The sequence below is a fragment of the Balaenoptera physalus genome (genome assembly GCF_965194825.1).
Source record: "Balaenoptera physalus genome assembly, chromosome: 15".
Classification (NCBI taxonomy): Eukaryota; Metazoa; Chordata; class Mammalia; order Artiodactyla; family Balaenopteridae; genus Balaenoptera; species Balaenoptera physalus.
Window position 1 is genome coordinate 92114876 of NC_138894.1, and position 26674 is coordinate 92141549.

Here is a 26674-nt window from a genome sequence, read left to right on the forward strand (position 1 = left end):
CAAAGGTCAGAATATTTATGTGACTTATCACAGGATACAGAGCTCAGGTACTGATGACTTCCAACACAGTGCAGGGTCCTGAAACCTGTTCGCTTTCCAAAAGCATAGTTTACCTTATCGACTATGTGGGGTTGCTGCTTTCTCAGTCAAGAAATATTGAGTTTTCTTAGGCTTCTTTCATAAAGAATTTCTCACAAGTAAATGCAAGATAGAATAAGGATTAATGTTATTTTCCACCATGCTGCTTCTTGGTAAGATATATTAATGCTTTAATAGAAATGTTAATAATGTTTTATATTTACAAATAGAAGTTTTTAATGTTATATCTTATATGAAGTGATTGTTGATTTTTTTATTATACAGGACAATAAAACTGCTTTGTATTGGGCTGTTGAGAAAGGAAATGCAACAATGGTGAGAGATATCTTACAGTGCAATCCTGACACTGAAATATGCACAAAGGTATCAACGACATTTCTGTTCTCTTAGCAATACCTAGTGCTGAATGTTAGTACTGCTTATTTTTTTCAATTTTTTACAGTTTGATATTAGAATTATACTGATTTAAGTGGAAGTGTTCTGTATTAAATTGAGGAGGAAGTTTATATCCTTTCAGGAGTTGTGTATTCACAGCAAAATGCAGTGTGTAATTTATTTTAATTATTATTTCATTTATTTTAATCAGAAAGTACAGTATCAGCCCTTCATAAATTGTGGACAGATCATTTCCCCAGAGTTATTTTATGCTCCTGTTGTTTGGAATGCAGAACACATTTCCTTTTAAAAGATCATTGTGTGTGGTTATTGGTTCCCCAAACCAACCACTTTTAGTCTATTTTACTCAAATCATGTGGAAAGTATAAAACTGTATAAGACTTTAGTGATTGTATTTGGCTTTACATGTAATAGTTGTCCATGGGGAAAATATATTTGGAGTTCTGGATTGAAATGGCAGGAATGAATAAAGCAAACTTACGGAATCACCCGTAAGACAATCCTATTTCATCCGTTAGAGATTTGGAGCAGCATCTTCTAAACCAGTGGTGGTAACCTCAGTGCCCTGGGGCAGAGCTTTTCCTGGGATACCTTCTGCTTTGCAGGTGGTGGCTGCTTGGAATCTTGTTTCTTTTTCGTTTAGACCTTTGTGTCAGCTACTGTGACCACACGTGGCTTCTGACCAGATTTTGCTTTTTCTTAATTCAGTGCTGAACTGTGGTCTCTTCTTATTTTTCTTAATTTGATTTTGAAAGCAATTGTAAACTCCTTTGAGGTTTCCCAAAGGCATACTGCTTGTATCAGATTGTTTCCCCCTTATACACAGGTCCTGAGGTGCACAGAGGCGCTGGTAAAAACATCTGACAAATCTAGACGCTGGCTTGCCTGGACATTGACAGGCTAGGTAGTGGGTTGCTTGGGTGAGGTGGTCAGAACGGGAAGCAGCCTCTGGCGGAGCTGCCCCAGATGTCAGTGGTGGGACCTGGGGAAAGACAGTTAGTGGTGAGGGGCAGAAGCGGCTGATAGGTAGTGGGGCACATCTCTTGCTCTGCTGAGTGATATAAAAGTATTTTGATACAAGTGATTGGTTGTGAAAGGAAAAGCACTTGTTAGTTTTTCCAACTATGTTTTCTTGAGAACATTTTCAATATAGACTGGTCAGATATTTGAATTCTTGACACGTGTGTTTATGTGACTTTAAAGATTTAGGAGTAAAGGTATTAATCTGACAAACTTTCTTATGTGTGCCCACAGGATGGCGAAACTCCTCTTATAAAGGCTACCAAGATGAGAAATATAGAAGTAGTAGAGCTGCTGCTGGATAAAGGAGCTAAAGTATCTGCCATAGATAAGGTAAAAACATCAGTGTAGAGAGCAGGTTTTTTTTGAGGGCTATAGGTAGACTGACTGTATATCCGGTGGGTTTAATGGGGGTCTGATTTTGTTTTGTGGAGGGAGAGATTACTTGCTGGGGCTATTTGTGTGGGATTTGGATGCTGTGAGAGCTTCTTGGCTGTTCTGAGAGCATGCTGAGGAGTGGGTGGGCTCCGTATGCAGCAAAGCAGCTGCTTCAGAGCTTCCCTCTATGGCTCAGATCAGTTACGGCGAGCTGCACTGACCACCATGCAAGGAGGATGTCATCAGGTGTGGAGCTTGTTCAGAGAAACAGGAGGAAAGAATCCAAAAGGGGCTGGAGAAGATAGACTCTCAAAGGAGACTGGCATTCATGTTCACCAGCAGGAGAGATGTTCTGCCATGTGTCCTTGCCTTAATCCTTTTAGAGGAATGTTCATATTTTCCATAATAAATTTAACTCTAAATTGCTTAATACTTCATGTAGAATTGATTCCTGGTTTTAGTTTGTCTACATTTTAAGCAGGATTCTTTCTCTACTTCAAATTGATTTCCTCACAGAAAAGAAGTGAATTGATTTATGTATGAACTAAGATATACAATTTTTCCCTCTGAGTATATAATATGATTTGGGCTCTCCTAATCCATAATAGATTGACGTTTATCTTTTTATTATTCATGAGGCAATTAAACAAAAGACACAGAATTAATATATATTTGCCTTTTATTTTATCAAGAAACAACATTATTAAAAAAAGCACAAAAAAACCTCCCACCTATTATTACCATATTAATGTATTTATATATGGTATATATATTAATGTATATTAATACCATATTAATATAAAAGGAAGAAAATATAAAGAAAAATTTTAATCTTAAAAGTTAGGGCATAAAGTCAAAGAGAAGTTGTTGAAATTGAATATACTTAACTTTCTAGAAAACTTCTGTATTGCCTGTTTTTCTCATTCTGCTGTTGACTACTTTCTGGCACTGGTCCCCTAATTTGCAAAAGGGAACCACTGGACTACGTGCCCTTTAAGGTTCCAATGGCCTCGTTAATTCTGTAACATGCCATTTATAAATAACTGTTTCATACTCATTAAAATCCCTGAAGGACCCTGTCTCGCACCCTGTTGTGTGTGCTTTGTCTTGAGTCAGCACATACTTGCTGAGAAGCACATGTGATACCTGGAATGTTCTTGGAGTGAATGTGCATTCATTCACACGTACTTACAAAGGATGGATAAGGTGCTGTCCTGCTCGAATTTGGAATACAAACTTGTAAAAGTCTTGAACCTGGCTCTTCATAAAGGATTACATAAAAAAAAATTTAAGAATAAAGGTTAATGTTATTTTTACCTGGCCCATCACCAATCTCTGTTTATCTTCAGCATAGTGGCAGGGTGTGTTGATGTCTTCTCTGCATTTTCAGAAATTTTGTGTCTGGCTGAAATGTTACTGATGATATTTCTTCCTTCTCACATGTTTGGGGATAAGAAATGGAGTTCAGGTGGAGAAATAAGATGATGAAGTTCAGTTTAGATGTGTTTAGTTTGAAGGCTAAGGCGTTCAGGAGGCTGTGACCGATAGGGCTTGAATTTGGGCAAGAAATCAAGGCTGGTGATAGGAATTTCACAGTTTGTTACCAAGAGATAAGAGCTGCATGGGAGTGACTAAGATCATCAGTTTGGAAGAAAGATGAAAGCTGAGGTCAAACTTTCCTTACAGCGTGTGTCACATTCTAGTTTGTTTTATGATTGTGCATGTTTATCCAGTCTCCTCCTGTTACGTTGTAACTTAGTTAAGGCCATGGACTGTTTTGTCTATCATCTCCATATCCCCCACAGTATCCAGCTCAGTGCCTTACTATATAGTGAACTCAATATGTAGCTTTTGTGCCATATTTAGGATATAGGAAGGGAATCTAGAAAAGGAAGAAGTAGACCTGAGGCAGAAGAGGAGATTCAAAATCACTATAAGGTTGTGCTATAGAAGCCACAGGAAGTGAGTGGGTGAGAACTGAGAATTTCATTTGTTAACTTGTGGGTCATTGTCTTTAAGAGAGATGTTTGTGAAGTAAAAAGTGGAGAACACCTTGAGGACTGAATTTTTTTTTTTTTTTTTACGTATTAGTTTTCCTTAGTGTTGGATGCGAATACTAATATGATGGAGATTCTAATAAGGGAAGAAGGCAGGTTGATGTTAGGGAGCCGTGAAAGCTGAGGAGAACGGAAGAAGTTGTAGTAGCCAGAGAAGGATGGATTCAACATAGAGGACTCCAAGGAAGAGAATGTAGGGAACTAACATAATGGTGACAAAGGGCGTGGGGAAGGACGAGGTCGCTCGTGCTAGTGGAATATCAGCATGGATTGGGAAGCTTTCTAGACAAATGGAGACCACGTTGTGAAATAGCATATAAATTAGTTGAGGAAGGTGGTTGACATCTGTGGACAGTAAGTATCTGGATGATAGATGGTTACTGACCTGTGATGGGGGTGGATCCAGGGCCTGGGAGGAGCCACAAGGAAAAAGCCTGTTGCTTGTCCTCTTTCGTTCTAGAAGGCTGTGGGAGAAGTCATACCTGAGGGAAGCTAGGGAAGGAACTAGAGAAAGAAATTGTGGGGAGGATACAGAGATAAAAATTCACATTATTTATACATTCTATATGAAAAATATGAAAAGTTTGGATTTTTTGTTATTTTAGAGAAACATGAACATTGTTACTCTGTATATACTATATGTAAGAAATGTGAAAGTTCAAGTTTCCTGCCACTATTTTACAGAAAGGAGACACTCCTTTGCATATTGCTATTCGTGGGAGGAGTCGGAAACTGGCAGAACTTCTTTTAAGAAATCCCAAAGATGGACGGTTACTTTATAGGCCCAACAAAGCAGGCGAGACTCCCTACAACATTGACTGTAGCCATCAGAAAAGTATTTTAACTCAAATATTTGGAGCCAGTAAGTATTGGGTTTTGTACCTGACTGGGCTTTTAAGAAATGAATGTCTATGAAAAAATTAAGAGACTTCCAGCAGTTTTGCATTTCTCACTTAACTGAAGATTATGAAAGTTAAGAAAGTTATTACTTTACTGTAGAAAAATAACTTTTCCCTGTCTAAAGCTGTTTGGATTATATTGTAGCATTCACATTAAGTACATTCAGAGTCAACAGTCAGCTTTTAAGACTTCTAGAAATCTACCTACTTTCCTAAAACTCTCTTCCCCCTCTGATTCTCTCAGGTACACTTTGTGCTTTTATCAAAACGCACTCTGTTTTCAGAGTGTGGCTCTCTACCTTTGCTTGTGCTGTGTCCTCTCCATCCCCATGAATGTTCTTGTTAAAATCGGCTCTCTCCAAGGCTGGAGTCAGTTGTCTTGTTCTCAGTGACGTTTTAACTGATCTGCCTAACCAGATACAATTTTTGCCTCATTTAAATACTTAAGCATTTGTGTTTATATTTCCTTTTTTAATACTTATTATAATGGCCTTTTATTTATTTATTTTTTTTAAACTTTTTTTTTTCCCCCGCAGTTGCATTTTTAATTAATTAATTAATTAATTAATTTATTTTTGGCTGTGTTGGGTCTTCGTTTCTGTGCGAGGGCTTTCTCCAGTTGCGGCGAGCAGGGGCCACTCTTCATCGCGGTGCGCGGACTTCTCACCATCGCGGCCTCTCTTGCTGCGGAGCACAGGCTCCAGACGCGCAGGCTCAGCAGTTGTGGCTCACGGGCCCAGCCGCTCCGCGGCATGTGGGATCTTCCCAGACCAGGGCTCGAACCCGTGTCCCCTGCATTGGCAGGCAGACTCTCAACCACTGCGCCACCAGGGAAGCCCTATTTTGTTTCTTTTAAAATTTTCTCCCTTACTTCTTTTAGAATTTTCTCCCTTCCAGATTCCAAGTTATTCAGGGCAGGGATTCTTTCTTCTTATCTTGTATCCTCTATAATATCTAGCACATAATGCCTTGAATGTTGTACAGAAATAGTTTTTGCTTGTAAAGGATGCACATGAGAATGTAATCATTCACATGTGGTCTTTTGAAATACGGAACAGTTTTCTACTAGAGTTAAAAAAGAGATATGTTAGTCTGAGAAACCAACAGGAGATAGTAGAATCCTGCCACTTTCCAGTTTAGCTGTTTACTTACATAAGCAAGTATGATTCTATTCAACATTATGAGTTGTATTTTAAAATATTTTTTTCTGATGATAATAATAATGCACACATTAAATTTTAAGGATTAAAACACGAATATAGTAGAAAGTGCAAATTTCCCATTGTCCTTTGTCTCCTAATTTGTAATTGTTTGAATGACTTGCCAAGATTTTCTTTATATTTCTAAAAATGTTTTATACTATGTATATAGCCTTAAAAAACTTGAGATACCATAATATAAAAGTTTTAAATAATGAATTATACCATATTTTAATTGTTGCATAATCTTTCATTCTAAGTTCTAATAGTACATTCAGTTCTTTATTGATGCATATTTGGTTTGTTTTGCTGTTAAAAGCTAGTGCTGGGCTTCCCTGGTGGCGCAGTGGTTGAGAATCTGCCTGCCAATGCAGGGGACACGGGTTCGAGCCCTGGTCTGGGAAGATCCCACATGCCGCGGAGCAACTAGGCCCGTGAGCCATAATTACTGAGCCTGCGCGTCTGGAGCCTGTGCTCCGCAACAAGAGAGAGAGACCGCGATAGTGAGAGGCCCGCACACCGCGATGAAGAGTGGCCCCCACTTGCCGCCACTAGAGAAAGCCCTCACACAGAAACGAAGACCCAACACAGCCATAAATAAATAAATAAATAAAAATTAAAAAAAAAAAAAAGCTAACGCTGAAGTGAACATCTTTTTTGTACGTATATCCGTTAACTCTTATTTTTAGGATTATTTTCTTGGAATAAACTCCCAGAAGTAGAATTGGCAAGTCAGTGGATGTTCAGTTTTGATAGACTTTCCAAAATGGTTGTAACACTTTCTCCTTCCTTAGAGCATGCATGATAGTGCAGTTTCCTGCAACCTTGCTAAAACTGGATATTTCTGGCTTCCTTAAGCTTCCTGATCAGATCAATAAGAAAAAATTTCATTTTAATTTGCATTGTAAAATTATTAGTGAGATTGAGATCTTTTACTATGTTCATAGGCTATTTGCATTTTTTGCTATTTTCCTCTTTGTATCCTTTGCTCTCTTTTTTCTTGAGTTTTTAAAATTATTTAAAAATTGATTTTTGTGTCTTTAAGGATATTGATCCTGGATCCAGCCTATATATTATATCTCTCTCCTGTGCTTATTCTTTGTTTATGGTGATGGGGTTTTTTAATTCCCCATTCAAAAGTTATATAAATTTGTAGTTTACTTGTTGGTCTTTTCCTGCAGTTCTGGCTTTAGTATTATATTGAGAAAGAAAGGCCTTTTCCACACAAAGATTTTTATAGTTTTTTGTTTTATATTTTCTTCTAGTACTTTTATAGTTTTACTCTTTACATTTAATTTTTTAATGTTTCAGAAACTTATTTTTGTTAAAGTATGAGATGCAGAGTTTTAATTTTATTAAAAAAAATGGATGGCTTACTTCTCCCAACACCACTTACTAATTCATCCTTTCCCCACTGATTTGAAATGCCACATGTTAATATCCTGTGTGAGTTCTGTGATGTTGTAATTATTGTAGCTTTAGGATAATGTGTTTTGATTCTTCTCCAAAGACAGCTACTTTTTGGTAGTCTTTAAATTATTTTTCATAGCTATTTTTGCATGTTCTTCTTGCTTTTCAGTTTTTCAAAATACTCTCATGGAATATTATTATTGGAATTGCCTTAAAGTGGTAGATTAATTTGGGAGAGAATTGCTCTTTTTAAGTCGTTGAACCTTTCTGCCTGGAACCATAGAATGTCTCTTTTTCTCTGGTTATCTATTATTATTTTCACTAACATAGCCTTTAGATAGGTATTATACATATTAAAATGATTCCGAGGGACTAGTTACTGTTTTAATCATTTTATTGATTCTAAAATGTACTTTACTCCACATTTTAGCATCCCTGAAGTTGGAATATGTCTTATAATTGATGGGTAAGAAAGCATCATGTCATAATTTGGCAGCACTTTTTCTTTCTTCGTTGTAGATAATAATGATGCATCTTATAATTAGTAGGTATCTTAAGTTCTATGAAATATGGTATTAACTTAAGCACCTCTGAACCTATTTTTACACAGGTCTAACCATTTAAAATAAGTGATTTTCCTCAATTAAGTAAACAATTAATAAATGAAAATTGATGCTCCTTTTTAATAGTAATGTCTTTAATGCAAGGATATGGTGTGTTTATAATTACAGGACACTTGTCTCCTACGGAAACAGATGGTGACATGCTTGGTTATGATTTGTATAGCAGTGCCCTGGCAGATATTCTCAGTGAACCTACCATGCAGCCGCCCATTTGTGTGGGGCTGTATGCACAGTGGGGAAGTGGGAAATCCTTCTTGCTCAAGAAACTAGAAGGTATAGGGCATGTTTGTAAAAAGTCTGCATGTATAACAAAGTTTTCTCTTGTGTATTTTTTTTTTAAGTAAAGAAGAATAGAGGTTTTTTTTTTTTTAACATCTTTATTGGAAAATAATTGCTTTACAATGGTGTGTTAGTTTCTGCTTTATAACAAAGTGAATCAGTTATACATATACATGTGTTCCCATATCTCTTCCCTCTTGCGTCTCCCTCCCTCCCACCCTCCCTATCCCACCCCTCTAGGTGGTCACAAAGCACCGAGCTGATCTCCCTGTGCTATGCGGCTGCTTCCCACTAGCTATCTATTTTACGTTTGGTAGTGTATATATGTCCATGCCACTCTCTTACTTTGTCACAGCTTACCCTTCCCCCTCCCCATATCCTCAAGTCCATTCTCTAGTAGGTCTGTGTCTTTATTCCCGTCTTGCCCCTAGGTTCTTCATGACCTTTTCTTTTTTTCTTTCCTCGATTCCATATATATGTGTTAGCATATAGTATTTGTTTTTCTCTTTCTGACTTACTTCACTCTGTATGACAGAGTCTAGGTCCATCCACCTCACTACAAATAACTCAATTTTGTTTCTGTTTATGGCTGAGTAATATTCCATGGTATATATGTGCCACATCTTCTTTATCCATTCATCTGTTGATGGACACTTAGGTTGCTTCCATGTCCTGGCTATTGTAAATAGAGCTGCTATGAACATTTTGGTACATGACTCTTTTTGAATTATGGTTTTCTCAGGGTATATGCCCAGTAGTGGGATTGCTGGGTCGTATGGTAGAAAAGAGTTTTATGTATGGGTATGTGGTTGATCCTCCACACCGTTATTTGAGTTCTCTTTCTAAAACAGAGATCCAGCTGTGTTATAGCATACTTAAAACCCCTTCGTAGCACATTCCCTGCGAATGCTGTTTATAACCGTCCTACCCAGGCCCTTCACAGACTGTCAGTTTGCGTGAGCACCCCTGCTGGGACTGCCCCCTGTGTGTGCTCAGGGCTGTACGCGTAGGGGCTCTCTGCGCCCACACGAGCCCACTAGACCCTTCCTGAGTGGCCTCCTCTACTAGGAGCTTCCTGGACAGGTCCCCCACCTCCCCGCTAAGCCCCACTCCTTTTGTTTGGCAAAATCTCTCTCGTTCTTCAAGGACAGGTGTCAGTATTGCCTGTTAAATTCTTGCTAAGTTTTGTAGTAAGAATGCCTTGTTAAGGGCTCATCTGGACTGAGCGCACACCTTTAAGAGCAGTGATCCTCAAATGTAATTGGAGGGAGGAGGGGTGAGGAGCAGAGAGGAATGGTGGTGCTAGCTAGGTATAATAGTTGGAAGACACATAACAGAGTAATAGTTTTTAGTTTTATATCTGGAAACAGTACCTTGTTGATTGTATAATACAAAGCACAAGAATAAATACCAACAAAATCTTGACAGATGGGAATATATGAAAGAGGATTTTGTGCATTTTCAGTAGGAAGCAAGAGAGTGGGTAGGACAAGGGTCAAGGGTAGAGGTACCTCTAGGGAATGAGATTCTTATCAGAAGAGAACATTGGTTAAAATGGTTAAGTAGCAGCATTCTATCTAGGGACTTGGTAAGTGCTCAGTAAATGTTTATATTGAAAATGTGAAATTTTCAAAATGTTTGAAGTTGTATTTCTTAAATAGAACAGAAATAATGTTTTCATATTAATTTCTCTTTCAGATGAAATGAAAACCTTTGCAGGACAACAGATTGAACCTCTTTTTCAGTTTTCATGGCTTATAGTATTTCTGACCCTGCTCCTTTGTGGAGGGCTTGGTTTATTGTTTGCTTTTACGATTGACCCAAATCTTGGAATAGCAGTGTCATTGAGCTTCTTGGCTCTCTTATATATATTTTTTAGTAAGTCCTTGCCTTTTGTCTTTTTCAAAAATGTAGAGAATGTGAAAACTCATTGTTTTACTTAAAATTGTATCTATATCTTTCTCCTAAAGTCTCTAAGAGGTTTTCATAATTAGGTGAGAAAATTGATTTTTTGCTATTTTGTAAGTTGGCCTAGAGGAACATTGTCCCCAGCCTGGCTGGTACAGCTTTAAAAACTAGTGCAGTACTTGTTAATATTGAAGCAGAACTTTTATTTATTATACTTTCCCTTTTATATGTTAATTAATGATTTATATTTAAATCTTTTTCTGAAAATAAGTTTTTATAGCTGTCATGGCGTGCTCTTGACCATTTTGACCATGACTGTAATTTTTATTTTATCTAAAAGCAAAGTAATAAATATATATAATCCCTGTTCTCAGGAGTGTCTTCAGTTGCAAGAAAGGAAATAGATTTACCTTTGGAGGAACTACTGGTAACTTCAGCAGTTGCAAATAGTGATAAAACCAGTCTTTTACGTTTGAATCTGAACTAAGGGTTATGTTTCTGTTTAAGGCATTATCTTTCTGATTGTGTTTCTTATGTCATATTTTAGTCAGCTTACTTTCCATTTTTCACATACCTGATGTATGTTGGGGGAGGTTAATTAATTGAGGAATTCTTTGAGGAGTAGTTAGGAAATGGAATGGGACCATGAAAATTATGTAAGTCTACCTGTTACTACTTGATACTTGACTGTTTGGAGAAAAGAGGCTGCTTGACTAATGATTGTTCTGGATAATTTTGTTTTAAACCGTGAATTTCAGTTGTTGTTTACTTTGGTGGACGAAGGGAAGGAGAGAATTGGAATTGGGCCTGGGTCCTCAGTACTAGATTGGCAAGACATATTGGGTATTTGGAGCTCCTCCTCAAATTGATGTTTGTGAATCCGCCTGAATTGCCAGAGCAAACCACTAAAGCTTTACCTGTGAGGTGAGTTGGTCCCTTTGACGGAAGTAACTTTTAATAAGATGAAGCAAGTAAAAGTTTATAATGCATCATTTCTCAATGTATATTCCAAAAAAACATTGGTCCCTTAAACTTTTTAATGTTAGAAATAAAGCAAACAAATACTCCCTGGTCAAATCTGTGTGGGAAGCACTTCATATTATAGCTCCCTCTTGTACATTAAAGGATCAGAGACACCTTTTCATAAAGAAATCAATTTAACTTTGATTTACCATATTTTATTTGAGCATAAACCCACGTTCCCCCCCTTATGACACCTGTTATCAACCTTTGGACAAATTTGAAAAGAATGCTGGTCTATTTGAAAAGAGTGAAAAGAGTCCTGGCATCTCTTTACATCAGGGTGTAACTTCGGCACCTCAGCTTGTGCTCCGAGCTGCTCTTTCCTCACCTGCGGAAATATATTTACACACTCCTCTAAAATTATTATTAATATCAAATAGGAAATGTATAAGAAAACAGTTCAGAAAAGATGAGAAACATGTAAGTCAAAGAGTAAAGGAAAGCTAGAGGGCTCCAGAGGAAAGTAAAATGAAAAAAAAAAAAAAGTTTAGAACACTGAAAGCAAAAGGAATTCAATAGAAATTAGTAAAATAATTAGTAATAATTAGTTAAATATGCACTAAAAGATTAAGAATTTAAAAATTATTATAAGATAAAATATGTTTAAGTTAAGCTGAAAGTAAATAGGCCAAACCAGATAAGACATCAAAAGTATAATATAAGAGAGGAAGATAAAAATAAAAGCTTACAAGTAAGCTTTGGCACATAGGAGTAAGTATTAAGAAACGGATTTAAAATGAGAAGTTAAAATGAAAAGCGTAAAAAGAAAACATGCAGAGTGTAATAAAAGAAATGGAGAAGATATTTTTACATAAAATAAAAACACTTTAATGAGATGGTATTTTTTTTAAAAATTAGAACAATTAAACTAGCATGCATATACATAGTACAGTGTGATCCTAGATTGTATTTTGAAAGCAATGCCTATCTACAGGATTGAGATGAGAGTTTAGTTTAGGGGTAGAAGGGAAGAAAGGAACTAATGCAGACATAATATCCATTCAGAGACTCAAAATACAAATAATTCAGTTATTTTGCAGAACAACTGTGAAATGAATAGTTTATAGCTTCTTTCTAAATCCCTGGTAGATGTTTAAGCTATAAATAAAACATTCTATAGCTTAAGTTTTTAAATGGCATTCAATTCTTAATTACTATAATATTTTCTCAAGGTTTTAATCTCTTCGGTTGGTGCTTAGAAAACTTTATGCAGCATTTTTTGGCTGATATGGGGTGTCACCTTTTAATCGTTTTAATCGTTGTATCATGAGATCTGTTGAGATGTCTGATTCCTTGGCTAAGCTGTCATAATCTTTTTCCCTTTCTGCCTTCAGTCAGAATTACTTCATATAAGTCTACCACATTTAACTTTTGTTATTGCCTTTTCCTGAGAAAGGTATATAAGATGTTAGAAATGGAAGATACCTAATTACAAGTTGTTTTTCCTCCTTAGAATTTTAAAAACAACATTTTGAAAGAGACATGAAGAAATACAGGCTAAATGATAGAGATAACATATGTTGAAATCATTTCTTTAGATAGCTGAGTAACATTTTCTTTCCCCTTTCCCCAAGGTTTTTGTTTACAGATTATAATAGGTTGTCCAGTGTAGGTGGAGAAACATCAATGGCTGAAATGATTGCCACCCTCTCGGATGCTTGTGAAAGAGAGTTTGGCTTTTTGGCAACCAGGCTTTTCCGAGTATTCAAGACTGAAGATACGCAGGGTAGGACCTCCTTCTCTTCTTTGTGTGTATGTAGGGCTTGAGGATGGGATGGATGAAATGCATGAAAACATGAATTGAACATCAGATTCATCATATGCTGTCACCGTAATGATTGAGATTTTCTGGATGCTTGACATGTTAAAACCATTTGTTGTATTACAGGTAAAAATAAATGGAAAAAAACGTGTTGTCTCCCATCTTTTGTCATCTTCCTTTTTATCTTTGGCTGCATTATTGCTGGAATTACTCTTCTGACTATATTCAGAGTTGACCCAAAGCATCTGACAGTGAATGCCGTCCTCATATCAATTGCGTCAATAGTGGGATTGGCCTTGGTGCTGAATTGTCGTACGTGGTGGCAGGTGCTGGACTCTCTCCTGAATTCTCAAAGGAAACGCCTCCATAATGCTGCCTCTAAACTGCACAAATTGAAAAGTGAAGGATTCATGAAAGTAAGCACTCACTGCTTCTTAGAAAATAATCCTGGGAGTTTCCTGGTGATCCAGTGGTTAGGACTGCGCGCTTTCACCGCCGAGGGCCGGAGTTCAATCCCTGGTCGGGGGGAACTAAGATCCCACAAGCCGTGCAGAAAATAATCCTAATGTGAATATGCTCCCCATGACCATGGGGCTTTAGGGAGTGTATTCTCTAAGTGTTAAAGTGTTGCATTTGTTTTTAGTTTTACTCTAGATTTTTCCTATGAAAATACATATGTGTAGTGGGAAAAGTTACAAAAATAACATTTTTATAAAACAGACTTTTATAAGATACTCAAAAAGTTGCAGATTATTCCACAGTTGGTAATTACTACCTAATAATACAGGTTGCTCTAGAGCCTGGTAGAGTAAGCAGATTGAACCACCAAAACATATAAGATAGGAACATACTTTTAGAACAAAAAAGGGCTTTATACAATTATCTGCAGCCCCTTACTTTGATCAAGGTCACATGCCATCAGGGAGTCAAATGTAGTGTGGTATTTAGATCATTTGGATTTGCATTCAAATATTCTTCTGACATTCAGAGCATGTGATCTTAGCAAGTAAGTCACTCAACCAAGTTTGTCCTTTTAAAATGGATATGACAGTGTCTACCTTATTGTAATAAATGCTCTAATTTAGGTGAAACACTCGGCTACAGTTTTAAGTGGAACCACAACTGGCAGTGAGGACTTCGGATTTCCTTTCTTCCTTTAGCTGACTTTCTGTCAGGCTTTTTAAGAAATGTGCTTAACTTTCTCAGATTTCAGTGCTTTGTATCCTTTCTTTTGCACAGGTTCTTAAGTGTGAAGTGGAATTGATGGCCAGGATGGCAAAAACCATTGACAGCTTCACTCAGAATCAGACAAGGCTGGTGGTTATCATTGATGGGTTAGATGCCTGTGAGCAGGACAAAGTACTCCAGATGCTGGACACCGTATGTCTTCACCGACTTGAAACTTGTCATTGTCACATATGTGGCAGCTGAGAGGAATCGCTTCATGAATATCTCAAGTGGAGCTTGAATAATAATACTTCTTTTGTAAAAACAACCATATTTTATGCAGAAACATAGCAAGAGTAAAAGTTTCATCACAAGCAGATTTAAACAATTCTAGCTTAACGGCAGTGTGAGAAAAAAGTGAATAGAGGGTCTCTAAAGTCCATAGTGTGACTCCAGCTTTTCTTTGCAGATAGTTATGGTTAGAATAGAGATAAGGGTAGGGAAACCACAGAATTTGTAGAGTTCTGTTAAAGTAGGGCACGTCAGTGGCTCTCTGTAAGGTACGTTATAAGCAACAGTGTGTAACTGTGGTCGGAGACCAATGTGTTTAGTACGTCATATATGTTTATGAATATTTCTCACGTGTATTGATCTTACCTCTTATGTAGACCATAAGTGTCTCGAAATATGACAGGATTAATTGTTTTCTCTGGAGATCTTATCACTGTCAAATGTTGAAAAATTGTCAGATGGTGACAAACCAGATTGAGACTTTGGTAAAATTTGTTTTCATATAGAATAATACTTGAATGAAAAGGAAATGTTATTTTAAAAATATAGTCACCAAAGGACAACACAGATTTTGAAAAGGTGTTTTATTACTTTGGATAATTTAAAATTTTTATCTTATCATAACTATACATTTCTTCTACCACAGGTCCGAGTTCTGTTTTCAAAAGGCCCATTCATTGCTATTTTTGCAAGTGATCCACATATTATTATAAAGGCAATTAACCAGAACCTCAACAGCGTGCTTCGTGACTCAAACATCAATGGACATGACTATATGCGCAACATAGTTCATCTACCTGTTTTCCTCAATAGTCGTGGACTAAGCAGTGCAAGAAAATTTCTTGTAACTTCAACAACTAATGGAGATATTCCATGCTCAGATAATACAGGTAAAGATCAAGTTCCCAGGTACTTTGGGTTTGAAGTAGTTCTGTAGTTTTTTATGGTGCATCTCCTTTTACCTTGAAAAATATTGTTCATATTTCATTACTCTTTAAATATCACATACAACAGAGTTTTAATACAATGGTGCTTTCTTGATAAATTCTTTAAGGGATGCAGGAAGATGCTGACAGGAGAGTTTCACAAAACAGCCTTGGAGAGATGACAAAACTTGGTAGTAAGACGGCCCTTAATAGACGGGTAAGTTACCTTATGTTTTGAGCCATTTGTTTGTATTGCTATTATTTAAGTAAAACCAAGGTGATGCCACGTAATATTTTATAAATACTGCGTTGAGCTCATCAAGTAAATTTTATCATTGGATTTCCTTTCAGCTTCAGGTGGTGTTTCAAGGAATGTCTGCACCTAGAGCCATAATAACTGTAAATTATATAGGAGTGCCTGTCCTCTCCCAGCCTGCTCTCAGCCCAGGTGCCATTCCAGACTCCAGGCCAATTGAATCAGAACCTCTGAGAGTGAGATTTTAAAGCTCCCCAGATGATTTCATCGAGGGTTAGAGAACCACTGGGTTCATTCCAGATCAAGTTGTGTTCATTCCAGGGACCCATGTCACCATAGCTGTAAGGGAGGGAGAGAGAGGCTAGTAGTGTGAGAACAATTCCTTGCTTTGTTTTCCTGTTGGCCTTCCTCCTTCCCTGATGTTTGTGAGATGTGTACTCTTTTTTTTTCTCCCCACGTAGTGATTTTGTGCCTTTCCCAGTCCCTTGGTTTTCTTCTGGAACACCGTAGTTTCCCTGTACTATCCTATCTTTAGGAGCCTTCTTTTGTAAAGAATAAGGGAGTATTACAAGGCAGGAAGATGTCCACTTGCAGGTAAGTTATGGTGGTAGTGCTGCTTAAGGATGGCTAGGTTGGGCTAGCATTGGCGCCGTTTATTTTCCCCCTGGTTTGCTAACATTAAATTGGGACATTTTACATTTTAAAAAATGTGTCTTCAGTGATATTTTGACTTTATGCCTCTACCGTGTACAAGTATGGATGTGAAAATAATATTATGAATGACAGTTGACAGCTCTAAATGAAGAGCAGGGTGTGATTTACAGTTTTGAATTTCTCTCCTGGGAGTCTGGACTCTTGGGTTCCCTGTAATTGTATCCACATTCCCCTGTCTCAGGACCTTAGATGAGAACGCACCTTTGTTGTGCCTGTTCCTCCTCTGATTAGATGGGATTCCCTGCCCCACCCCAGCCAGGAGAGAGCCTTTAATTCTTATGCAGATGTGAGGCTAGTTAGAGCAGCTGTGTCATACGTTTAAAAATAACCTAAAAATCAAAATGCTGTAATCCTTAAATCTAGAGGAGGGGTTATTTGCTTTATTATTTCAGGGTTCCTATAAATACTGAGCTCCCATAAGAGTTTGAGTTGAATTTTCTTTACACAATTCTGCTTATTTATGATCTTCAAGGCATCGAGCTTTCTCTGTACAGCTATAAATCAAAATACATCTGAAGCTAAACCATAGCATTCGATGCAGTTGCTGCTAATGTTACTTTATAACTGTTCTGTAAATATTTTGCCTCAGGAAGTAATAATAATACTTTTTATTACTATGTAGTCTTCCTCTTTGACTAAAATTTTGGATTGTTTTTGTTGTTGACATAAACATATATTAACTTCTCAAAAAGCCTTAAGTTCTCAGGCTCGAAGTATGGGTTCACTGTTTCAGGATACTTACCGAAGAAGGCAGATGCAGCGCACGATTACTCGGCAGATGTCCTTTGATCTTACAAAACTGCTGGTTACAGAGGACTGGTTCAGTGACATAAGTCCTCAGACCATGAGAAGATTACTTAATATTGTTTCTGTGACAGGTGAATTTTGTTTTCTTACTATTGTATGGTAGATAATAAGTTTTAACATTAACAAAGCAATTCAATTTCAGAAACAAAAGGATGTACTGGGTTTATATGTTTACACTGCTGCATACCAGTTTTATTTGCATTAAGTGTGTCTAATAAAACCAATATTAGCTTTGACAATGAAAATCAACTACCAGTTGTCTACTGTTATTTTAAAACTCGATGATTTAAAAATTTTTAAATTTCATCTCAGCTTTAATTTTTCTCTTTGTATAAATATAATTTTATGCTAATTTGTATAACTGAGTATAATTAATTTATAATTTAAAATGTTGAAATTCAGATTTTACATGCTGCTCTTTCTGTTTTCAAATGATATATATTTTTTCTTTTTTTATTGTGTTAAATGAAATACACATAAAAATTTATCATCTTAACCATTTTTAAGGGTACAGTTCACATAGCTGTGTAGCCGTCACTACCATCCATCTCCGTAACTCTTCATCTTGTAAAACTGAAACTCTGTACTCATCCTCCCGCTCCTCTCCCCCCAGCCCCTGGCAACCACCATTACACTTTGTCTCTGTGATTTTGGCTACTCTAAATACCTCATATAGTTGGAATCATACAATATTTGTCTTTCTGTGACTGGCTTATTTCATTTAGCATAATTTTATCAAGGTTCACCCATGTTGTAGCATATTTCAGAATTTTCTTCCTTTTTAAGGCTAATATTCTACTGTATGTATATACCAAGTTTTGCTTATCCATTGCTAACATTATGGACATGTGGGTTGGACATGTGGGTTGCTTCCATGTTTTTAGCTGTTGTGAATAATGCTGCTATAACACGGGTGTTCGAATATGTTTCGGAGACAGTGCTTTCAATTCTTTTTTGGTATATACCCAGAAGTGGAATTGCTGGGTCACATGGTATTTGTATTTTAAATTTTTTGTGGAACCTCCATACTTTTTTCCATAGTTAAAAAAGAAGTTTTTCCCACCAACAGTAAACAAGCAATTTTTCTACATTCTCACCAACCTTGTTGTTTTCTGGTTTTTTGATAGTAGCAATCCCAGTGGGTGTGAGGTGGTATCCCATTTTAGTTTTGACTTGCATTTCCCTAATGATTAGTGATGTTGAGCATCTTTTCATGTGCTTATTGGCCATTAATATATCTTCTTTGGAGAAATGTCTGTTCAAGTCCTTTGCCAATTTTTGAGTCGGACTTTTTTTGCTGTTGTTGTTGAGTTTTAGGAGTTCTCTGTATATTCTGGATATTAATCCCTTTCCAGATATATGATTTTCAAATATTTTCTCCCATTCCATGGGTTGCCTTTTTATTCTACAGATAGTGTCTTTTGATATACAAAATTTTAAATTTTTATTAATTTCAGTTCGTCTGTTTTTTTCTTCTGTTACCTGTGCTTTTGGTGTCATGTCAAGAAATCATTGCCAAATCCAATATCATGAAGTTTTTATCCTATGTTTTCTAATGCTTTAAGTCTTAAATTTAGGTCCTTGAACCATTTTGAGTTAATTTTTATATATGGTGTTAGGTAAGTTCAACTTCATTATTTTGCATATGGATATCCAGTTTTCCAAGCATCATTTATTGAAAAGACTGTCCTTTCCCCATTGAATGGTCTTGGCACCCTTGTCAAAAATCATCTGACCATATATGTGAGGATTTATTTCTGGGTTCACTATTCTGTTCTGTTGGTCTGTATGTCTGCATTTTGCCAATATCACACTGTTTTGATTACTGTAACTTTGTAGTAAGTTTTGAAATCAGGAAGTGTGATTCCTCCAGTTTTGTTCTTCTTTTTCAGGGATGTTTTAGTTATTCAGGGTCCCTTGAGATTCCATGTGAATTTTAGGATGGGTTTTTCTATTTCTGCAGAAAATATCATTGGGATTTTGACAGGGTTACATTGAATCTGTAGATTGCTTTGGCTAATATTGACATTTTAACAATATTAAGTCTTCCAATCCATGAACATAAGATGTCTTAATTAGCTTATATTTTAAAATGTTGAAATTCAGATTTTCTATACTTCTATTTTAGTTTTCAAGTGATATTTTAAATAAAAATATTGACAAGAAAATTAAGGATTATTGCCTTGTGACTGAATTCCTTGCATGGAATTCTGCTCTCCACCATGTTAATGCTTACTTATAAATATAAATATTTGTAAAATATATATTTCTTTCTTTGTATGATATTGAATGGTACTTTGTAATATTGACCAGTGTTAACTCTCTTATGATAGTTACACTGAAATTTGTTTTTATACTAATGTTGGGTGCATGCTGTGGAACTATATTGCAACTGAGGTTGTATCAAGTATATTCATAATTTTTTGATAACTAAATTCCTTTAAGTGAGGTCACAGACCTCATTATACTTGATTATGTTCTACAATGGAAATGTTTTAGTATATTATCAGTAATACTTATGTAGTCATTTAACAAATATATAGTGAGTGTCTAGATATGCTAGGTATTGGTCTAAGCATTGTGGAGATAAGCAGTGAACAAGATAAAATTCTTACCCTTTGGGGGAAAACAGATGTAAAGTCATGTAATGATAAATGCCATAAAACCTCATCTTCCCTTACCATTTAGCATTGGAATGCCCTTGGCTCAGTCCTTGGTTCTTCTCTTTCTGTCTAAACCAGATGTACCATCTTTATGCTGAAGACTCTCAAATACATATCTTCACCCCTGTTGCTCTCCAGTTGCCTAATTGATACCTGATGATGTCTGATATACGTCTTACACTTAACATGTCCAAAAATGAACTTTAGATCCTGTGACACAAACTTAATCCACCCATAGTTTACCTTCTGAGTTAGTGCCACTCCTATTCCATTTCCTTGGAAAAAGAGGTCTTGATATCTTTCTTTCATATATCTTCTCCAGTCTGCATTAAATTCTTTTGCTCTGTCTTCAGACTATATCCAGAATCTGACCACTTCTTCCCATTTCTAGCATACTACCCTTATTCAACGCACCATTATGTCTCATCTGTATTAGTTATAGCAATAGCCTTCTGACAGGTCTCCCTGCTCCTGTCTTTTCTCTACAGTCTATTCTCCACGTGGCAGCCACAGAGATCCTTTAAAAATAGAAGCCAGTCATGCTGTGCTTCTGCTAAAAGCTCTATTATGTGCCCCTATTTTACTGAAAATAAAAATCTAAGTCCTTACAGTTTCTTACAAGCCGTTTGATCTGTCTCTCTCCACCCCTTTCCCTACCTCTGACCTCATCTACTTTCCTCCTCCAGCCCTTACCAACCTCTTTGCTGCTCCCTGGAAACGTCAGGCATGATCCTGCCTAAGGGCTTTTGCACTTGCTATTTCTTCTGTCTGTAAGGATCTTTCTTTGGAGAGATGCATAATGGCTTTTCTCACCTTCTTTTATTAATTCTTTGCTTAATTATCAGCCTTTCAATGAGACCATCCCTCTGTTATCTTATATAAAATTACACCTCCCTATTTCGTACTCCTTTCTTCCCTACTTCATTTTACTCCATAGAATCGATCACCTTCTAACACATGAACATACTTACTTATTTTGTTTTTTGTCTGTCTCCCCTCAGTAGAATGTTAGACCCACATGGCCAAGATTTTTGTCTGTATTATTTTCTCTTTCCTCCATACCCAGGACAGTGTCTGGGACACTGTTGTTGAATGAGTTTGAGACCTGAAGTGGAAACCAAACTTTACAAATAACTTGAGAAAAGCATTCTAAGCAGAAGGAACAGCAAGTGTAAATGCTCTGAGGTGGGATCCCAACTCAGGCCAGTCTGGTTGGAGTTTGGGGAGCAGACGGGAGAGTAGTGGGAAGTGATGTCAGAGAAATAGCCAGTGGCCAGTTCATTGTGGGCCTTACAAGCCCCATATCCATGGTAAGGACTTTGTATTATGTTTAGACATCTTTAGGCCCTCTAAAGATGAGCAAGGAAATATCATTTAACAGCTGATATTTAGATACACATTAAAAAAATAATGATGTGTACACATTTTGGAGTAGAACCAAAGTTTTTTCCTAAAGCCTTGTTTTAAATGTAAGAATTTCTCTAGTATTAGTCTTTGACTATAAGCAGTCTTTCTAGATTGTTACATCAGAAATATTTTTGTTTCATCAAATATAGCTCTGCCTGAAAATGAAAGATTCTAGGTAAGTTTTTCATTTTATGAAAGCATCTTAGTGCTGTTAGTTTCATTGCTTAAATATAAAAGTGTTATGTTGAAAATAACCTACAGATTTAAACTTTTGTATTTTAATGGATTTTTGATAGTTTTCATGATAAATTTTTCACTCAGTTGGCTACCATTAGTTAGATGTATATAGGGAAATACATTTTATTTATTTGACTAGATAAATAATTTATTTGGTTAGAATTTGAAGACAAAAGACTTGAGTTTGAGCCCTGGGCATGTTGATTAGCCTCTGGTACCTCTTATTCCCTTATATGTAAAAATGTATAATGTTATCTGTTGAACACTATGCAGATGGTTGCTGCTATTAGGAAAGGTATATAATGGATGGAACTAATATCAGAAAATAATTTGGGACTTTAGTATATAAAGTATTGGTGAGTATTTAATTAAGTGGTTTCCTACTTTAAAATTGTGCTTTATTTTATCAAATGTGCTTTATTTAAAATTAGTTTTATTGGATTATTTTGGAGGATAATATTAAAAGATAACCGTAGACACATCCATTGAGCAAAATTTTTCCCACTACTGCTTTTTTTTTTTTTTTTAAATAAATTTATTTATTTATTTTTGGCTGCATTCGGTCTTCTTTGCTTCGCGCGGGCTTTCTCTGGTTGCTGCGAGCGGGGGCTGCTCTTCATTGCAATGCACGGGCTTCTTATTGCGGTGGCTTCTCTTGTTGTGGAGCACGGGCTCTAGGTGCATGGGTTTCAGTAGTTGTGGCACACGGGCTCAGTAGTTGTGGCTCACGGGCTCTAGAGCGCAGGCTCAGTAGTTGTGGTGCACGGGCTTAGTTGCTCCGTGGTATGTGGGATCTTCCCAGACCAGGGCTCGAACCCGTGTCCACTGCATTGGCAGGCAGATTCTTAACCACTGCGCCACCAGGGAAGCCCCCGCTACTGCTTTATTTCTTAACTGTTGTATGCTAGAACACTTCAAATACTTAACGTTATTTTTATTCACTCATACTTTTAAAATAGTTTTTCAGTTCTCTGTATCTGCTAGTTTCATGAATTCATGACTGCATTTGTTGTTCCCTTTGTTTGACTGCCCTAACTTTCTCCTCTTGCCTCAGCCCTTCCTCATCAGACTGATTCATACTCATCTTGCATAGCTTAGTTCTAGGGGTTACTTTCTTAAGGAAACCTTCCCGTAACTGCTGCTTCTGGATTTGGGGTGCATTTTTTATTTTCTCACAACAATATATGTGTATCTCCAGTAGAGTCTTATCTGTTAGGATTGTAATTGTTTTCTTATCTATCCATCTTTTCCAGTACACTCTTGAGTTCTTTTAGGATGGGGAGTAAGCCTTCTATGTCTGTCATCAGTAACTAACATACTGAATGAGTGAGTTTTAAAAACTCAATAGAGCAACTGTAGTTAGATTTGAAGCCTTCATTGCCTTCCCACAAATGTTTGGGGGATCAAGCCTAATCATTATGGGATGAAAATTAGTTCACATATTGTTTTAACCCATGTCTCCAATTCAGTTCTAAAAGTTTTTTTCACCAGTTTTTTCATCTTTTAAAGTTCAAGAAGTATGTTGTCAATGTTGCAAGCACATTTTAATGCCTTGCTTCTAGTTGCCTAGTTTTTTAAACTTTTAGTTCTGTGTTAACCTGTTTATACTCTACTGAGGGTAGATCTCCTCTCGTCGCGATTTGTGATTAAGTCATTTCATGATTTTTGTTTGATTTATTTGTCTGGCCCACTGGAGTGTAAGCTTCATGAAGGCTGGGATCATATCTCTTTTGTTAAGCATTAGTATCATATATCCATATATTGTGATACTTCAGTGAGTTTTTGTAGCTTTCAAATGCATGTGACCATAGCTCGCTTGGATTGAAGGTAAGGACCTTGTCAGTGATTTAGCAGACCAGATCCCATTTTCTAGGGAAAAAAGAATCCGGTGATGATAATGTGGTTTGCCCATAAAAGCAGATTTGCTGAGGGAATGAGGGTCTGAGGATATGGGAAGAACTGGATGGGGGAATTACAGATCTACATCTGTTAGTGGTAAGGAAAGGGATGATTCATATTTGAGCCAAAACAAATCGATATCTTAGTCTAGATAATGATGAAATAAAACTGACAGTGTTTAAAAGTAAAAAGCAATGATATCAGCAGTTGGGAATCCCAACGAGATCAAGGAAAAATTGATGCAGCAATGAAACAAATCATCTGTTCTGAAAGTTCAAGGATTGCAAGTGTCCTAATGTAGGCATGCCCAATGGTAGAACACTGAATTAGAGTCCTAAGAAACCCCGGTGATAGACAGGATTTTTAAAATATATGTAAACAAATTTTAGAAACATATTATTATTCACTTGATAGATTACTTACATAAGCCACCCTTAGTACATAAAAATGAGAGTGTATGGGGTTGTACATTTACCCGTAATAAAAAGAGTGGACTAGCATATTTGGATTTGTTCAAGGTCCATAGGAGGATGGGGCTTATCATGGGTGCGTTGATGTTCTGCTGTATGATTGTGGGTAGGGTGGAGCCTGTCTCACATGCCATCCTGAAAGATTTTTGCCTGCATAAATGTCATCAAAGCAGTGTATAGCACCAATGGCAAATCACAAAAAAATTACTTTAGAATTAAACAGAGTTGTGTTTAAGCCATATCCACATAAATACTAGGTTTCAGTTTGTAGTGTAAATTAAATGGCAAATTTTAAAACATTTAAAGTTGAATTATTTTTGAATATACAGAATATTTGGCTTAACATTACATGCCTATTAACTTAAAACATTTTTTGTATTCCTTAAAGGGCGATTACTGAGAGCCAATCAGATAAGTTTCAACTGGGACAGGCTTGCTAGCTGGATCAACCTTACTGAGCAGTGGCCATACCGAACTTCATGGCTCATATTATATTTGGAAGAGACTGAAGGTATTCCAGATCAAATGACATTAAAAACCATCTATGAAAGGTACTTTATCTGACCTCTTTATATTTAAATTTATCTTAGACTGAGTTGACTTTTCAGAAGAAAGTTAATGCATATAAAGCAAAATGAATACAAAATGTATAAAATGTAGAGTTCTGGGTTCAACTAATCATTCTCATTAATTCCGTTATAATTTGGAGTTGTATTAGCACAGGTATATATCCCATTATGTAAAATTTACAGCTTTATTTGTCTATATTCTTCCTTTCTCAATGTAACCTATATGATGAAAAATGTTTCCAGGTCCTGTTAGCTCTATGTTATTTATATATACAAAATGCAAACCTTAAAACATTATTATTTATTTCTATTTTATTTTTTATTCTAAGTGTCTTTATAGAATATTAAGGAGGTTACATTTTCCAAATCATTAGTGCAGGTATATTCACAGCTTTATATCTGGAGGGTTTGGGGAACTGTGAATACTGGCTGGAAAGCATTCTTTGCATTAAACAATAAAGGATTTATAAAATATATGAACAATTTATTGTGCTTTTATAGAACAATAAATTGTTCTATAAAACAATAAAAAGAACAATTTATTTTTCTTTTATAGTCAGTCATTTGAAGTACTTTTTAAATCTACCTCTGGTAAAGAAATTGATTAATTTTTTCTGGAAAGACATACAGTTAATGCTCAATGAAATGTCAAGCATGTCAAGTTTTAAGAGTTTGACTTTCTTGTCAAATAAACAAATAAAATTATAATCCTTTTTGTTTACCAGAATACTTAATACCTTCAAAGTTTTCAATTACAACTCTAAATAAAAGTACCTCTTAGAAAAAATATAATACAAGGGAACTATACAATTGTATAAAACTTGGTATAATTGAAACTATTATTTTGAACATGAAATGAAATATGAAATCTAACGAACCATTCAGTGTAGAGTTTATACATTAAAACTTTTAAGATTCCAAGTAATTTTTCTTAGAGTATTGTCAGCATGTGGCTTTCATTATTTTCCAATCCCCATTTTTCATGTGCATATTTTATCTAATATTTTCTAGGTGAGTAACTGATTTTAGAATATAGAGGCTGGTTGTAGTGTTAGTCTGCAGACTTGAGCTCTTGTAGGTTTTGCTGTTTAATTTGTGCTAAATTAAACAGATTGAATTCTGTGAGCTGTGTCAAGTAGGTGCTCTCGTAGATGGCAGCGACACACAACTACCATGGGCCTGTGGAGCAGTGTCACTGATTGCATCTGCTCTTTGATGTTTTAGAAATCATCTTTTTATTATAAGATACATGACTGATTTTTCCCTTGGTTGTGCAGTAAAATATTATTTCATGAATAAACGTTTGCATCATAGCATAGGTGCTGTATAATAATGAATGTTTGCTAGATGAGCACAGTTTTTGGTTTGATACACATAGGACTCAAGTCAGTCTCTTCACCTTACTTTAATTGAATATAATGCTTAGAAGTTTATTGTGTCTCAGGAGTCCAGGAACATTGATAAGTTTCTCACATGTTAAGGACTGTGTGCTTAGGGTTTCCAGCACTGGGCCCTCTGCATGTTCTGTGAAGAGGGTGAGTAATTGGTGAAAGAAGGTCTGTGTCCTCAGGAAATAGAAGCAGAAGAGATGTGAAAATAAAAAGTTTTTAAAGCTCTCAAAAATATTCATAATTGAATTCAATCAAAAAAAATCTATTAAGTGTCTGCTACTTGGGGGCCCTGCTCCTGATGCTGGAGGTACAAAGGCGACCAGGTAAATACATGTTTACTTTTTGATCCTATAATCTCACGTGTAGAAATTTAAACACACACCTCCACAGTTATAAAACTGGTTATACAGGGTTGTTTATTGTGACCTTATCTGTAGCAGCATAATTTAAATGCACATTTATAGGAACATTGGTTGGATAAATTATGGCACAGCTACCATAATAGAGTACCTTGTAGCTGTAGAAAATGAGAAAAAACTATGATTTGATATGGAGGAATTTTCAGGATATATTAGTAAGTGAAAAATGTAAAGTGCAAAAGAGTATATAACATGTTTCTGTTTGTATAAGAAAAAAGGGGGAATAAGAACATCTGTATATACATATGTAGGTATGTATTATTTTTCATGAAAATATAAAACAAACCCATGGGAAGGGTAAGCCAGAAACTAATAAAAATGTTTACCTAAAGAGGATGCTTAGATGGGGAATGAAATATCTCTGAATGTACATTTTTATGTAGTTTGCCTTTCGTATCATAATCC

At 36.1% G+C, this 26674-nt stretch overlaps 1 protein-coding gene across 16 annotated transcripts in view; it reads left to right on the forward strand.

Annotated features, from left to right (window-relative positions):
- KIDINS220 (kinase D interacting substrate 220) overlaps positions 1-26674 on the forward strand; it is a 105789-nt gene that overhangs the window by 27509 nt on the left and 51606 nt on the right. For all 16 annotated transcript variants that reach the window (XM_082425818.1, XM_082425807.1, XM_082425805.1 and 13 more), the window contains exons 10-22: positions 364-462; positions 1750-1848; positions 4635-4812; positions 8190-8354; positions 10059-10238; positions 11027-11192; positions 12866-13017; positions 13180-13469; positions 14293-14433; positions 15158-15401; positions 15566-15654; positions 17141-17285; positions 24279-24441. In XM_082425818.1, coding sequence (XP_082281944.1) covers positions 364-462; positions 1750-1848; positions 4635-4812; positions 8190-8354; positions 10059-10238; positions 11027-11192; positions 12866-13017; positions 13180-13469; positions 14293-14433; positions 15158-15401; positions 15566-15654; positions 17141-17285; positions 24279-24441 — 2111 coding nt within the window. The remainder of the gene's footprint in view (positions 1-363; positions 463-1749; positions 1849-4634; positions 4813-8189; positions 8355-10058; positions 10239-11026; positions 11193-12865; positions 13018-13179; positions 13470-14292; positions 14434-15157; positions 15402-15565; positions 15655-17140; positions 17286-24278; positions 24442-26674) is intronic.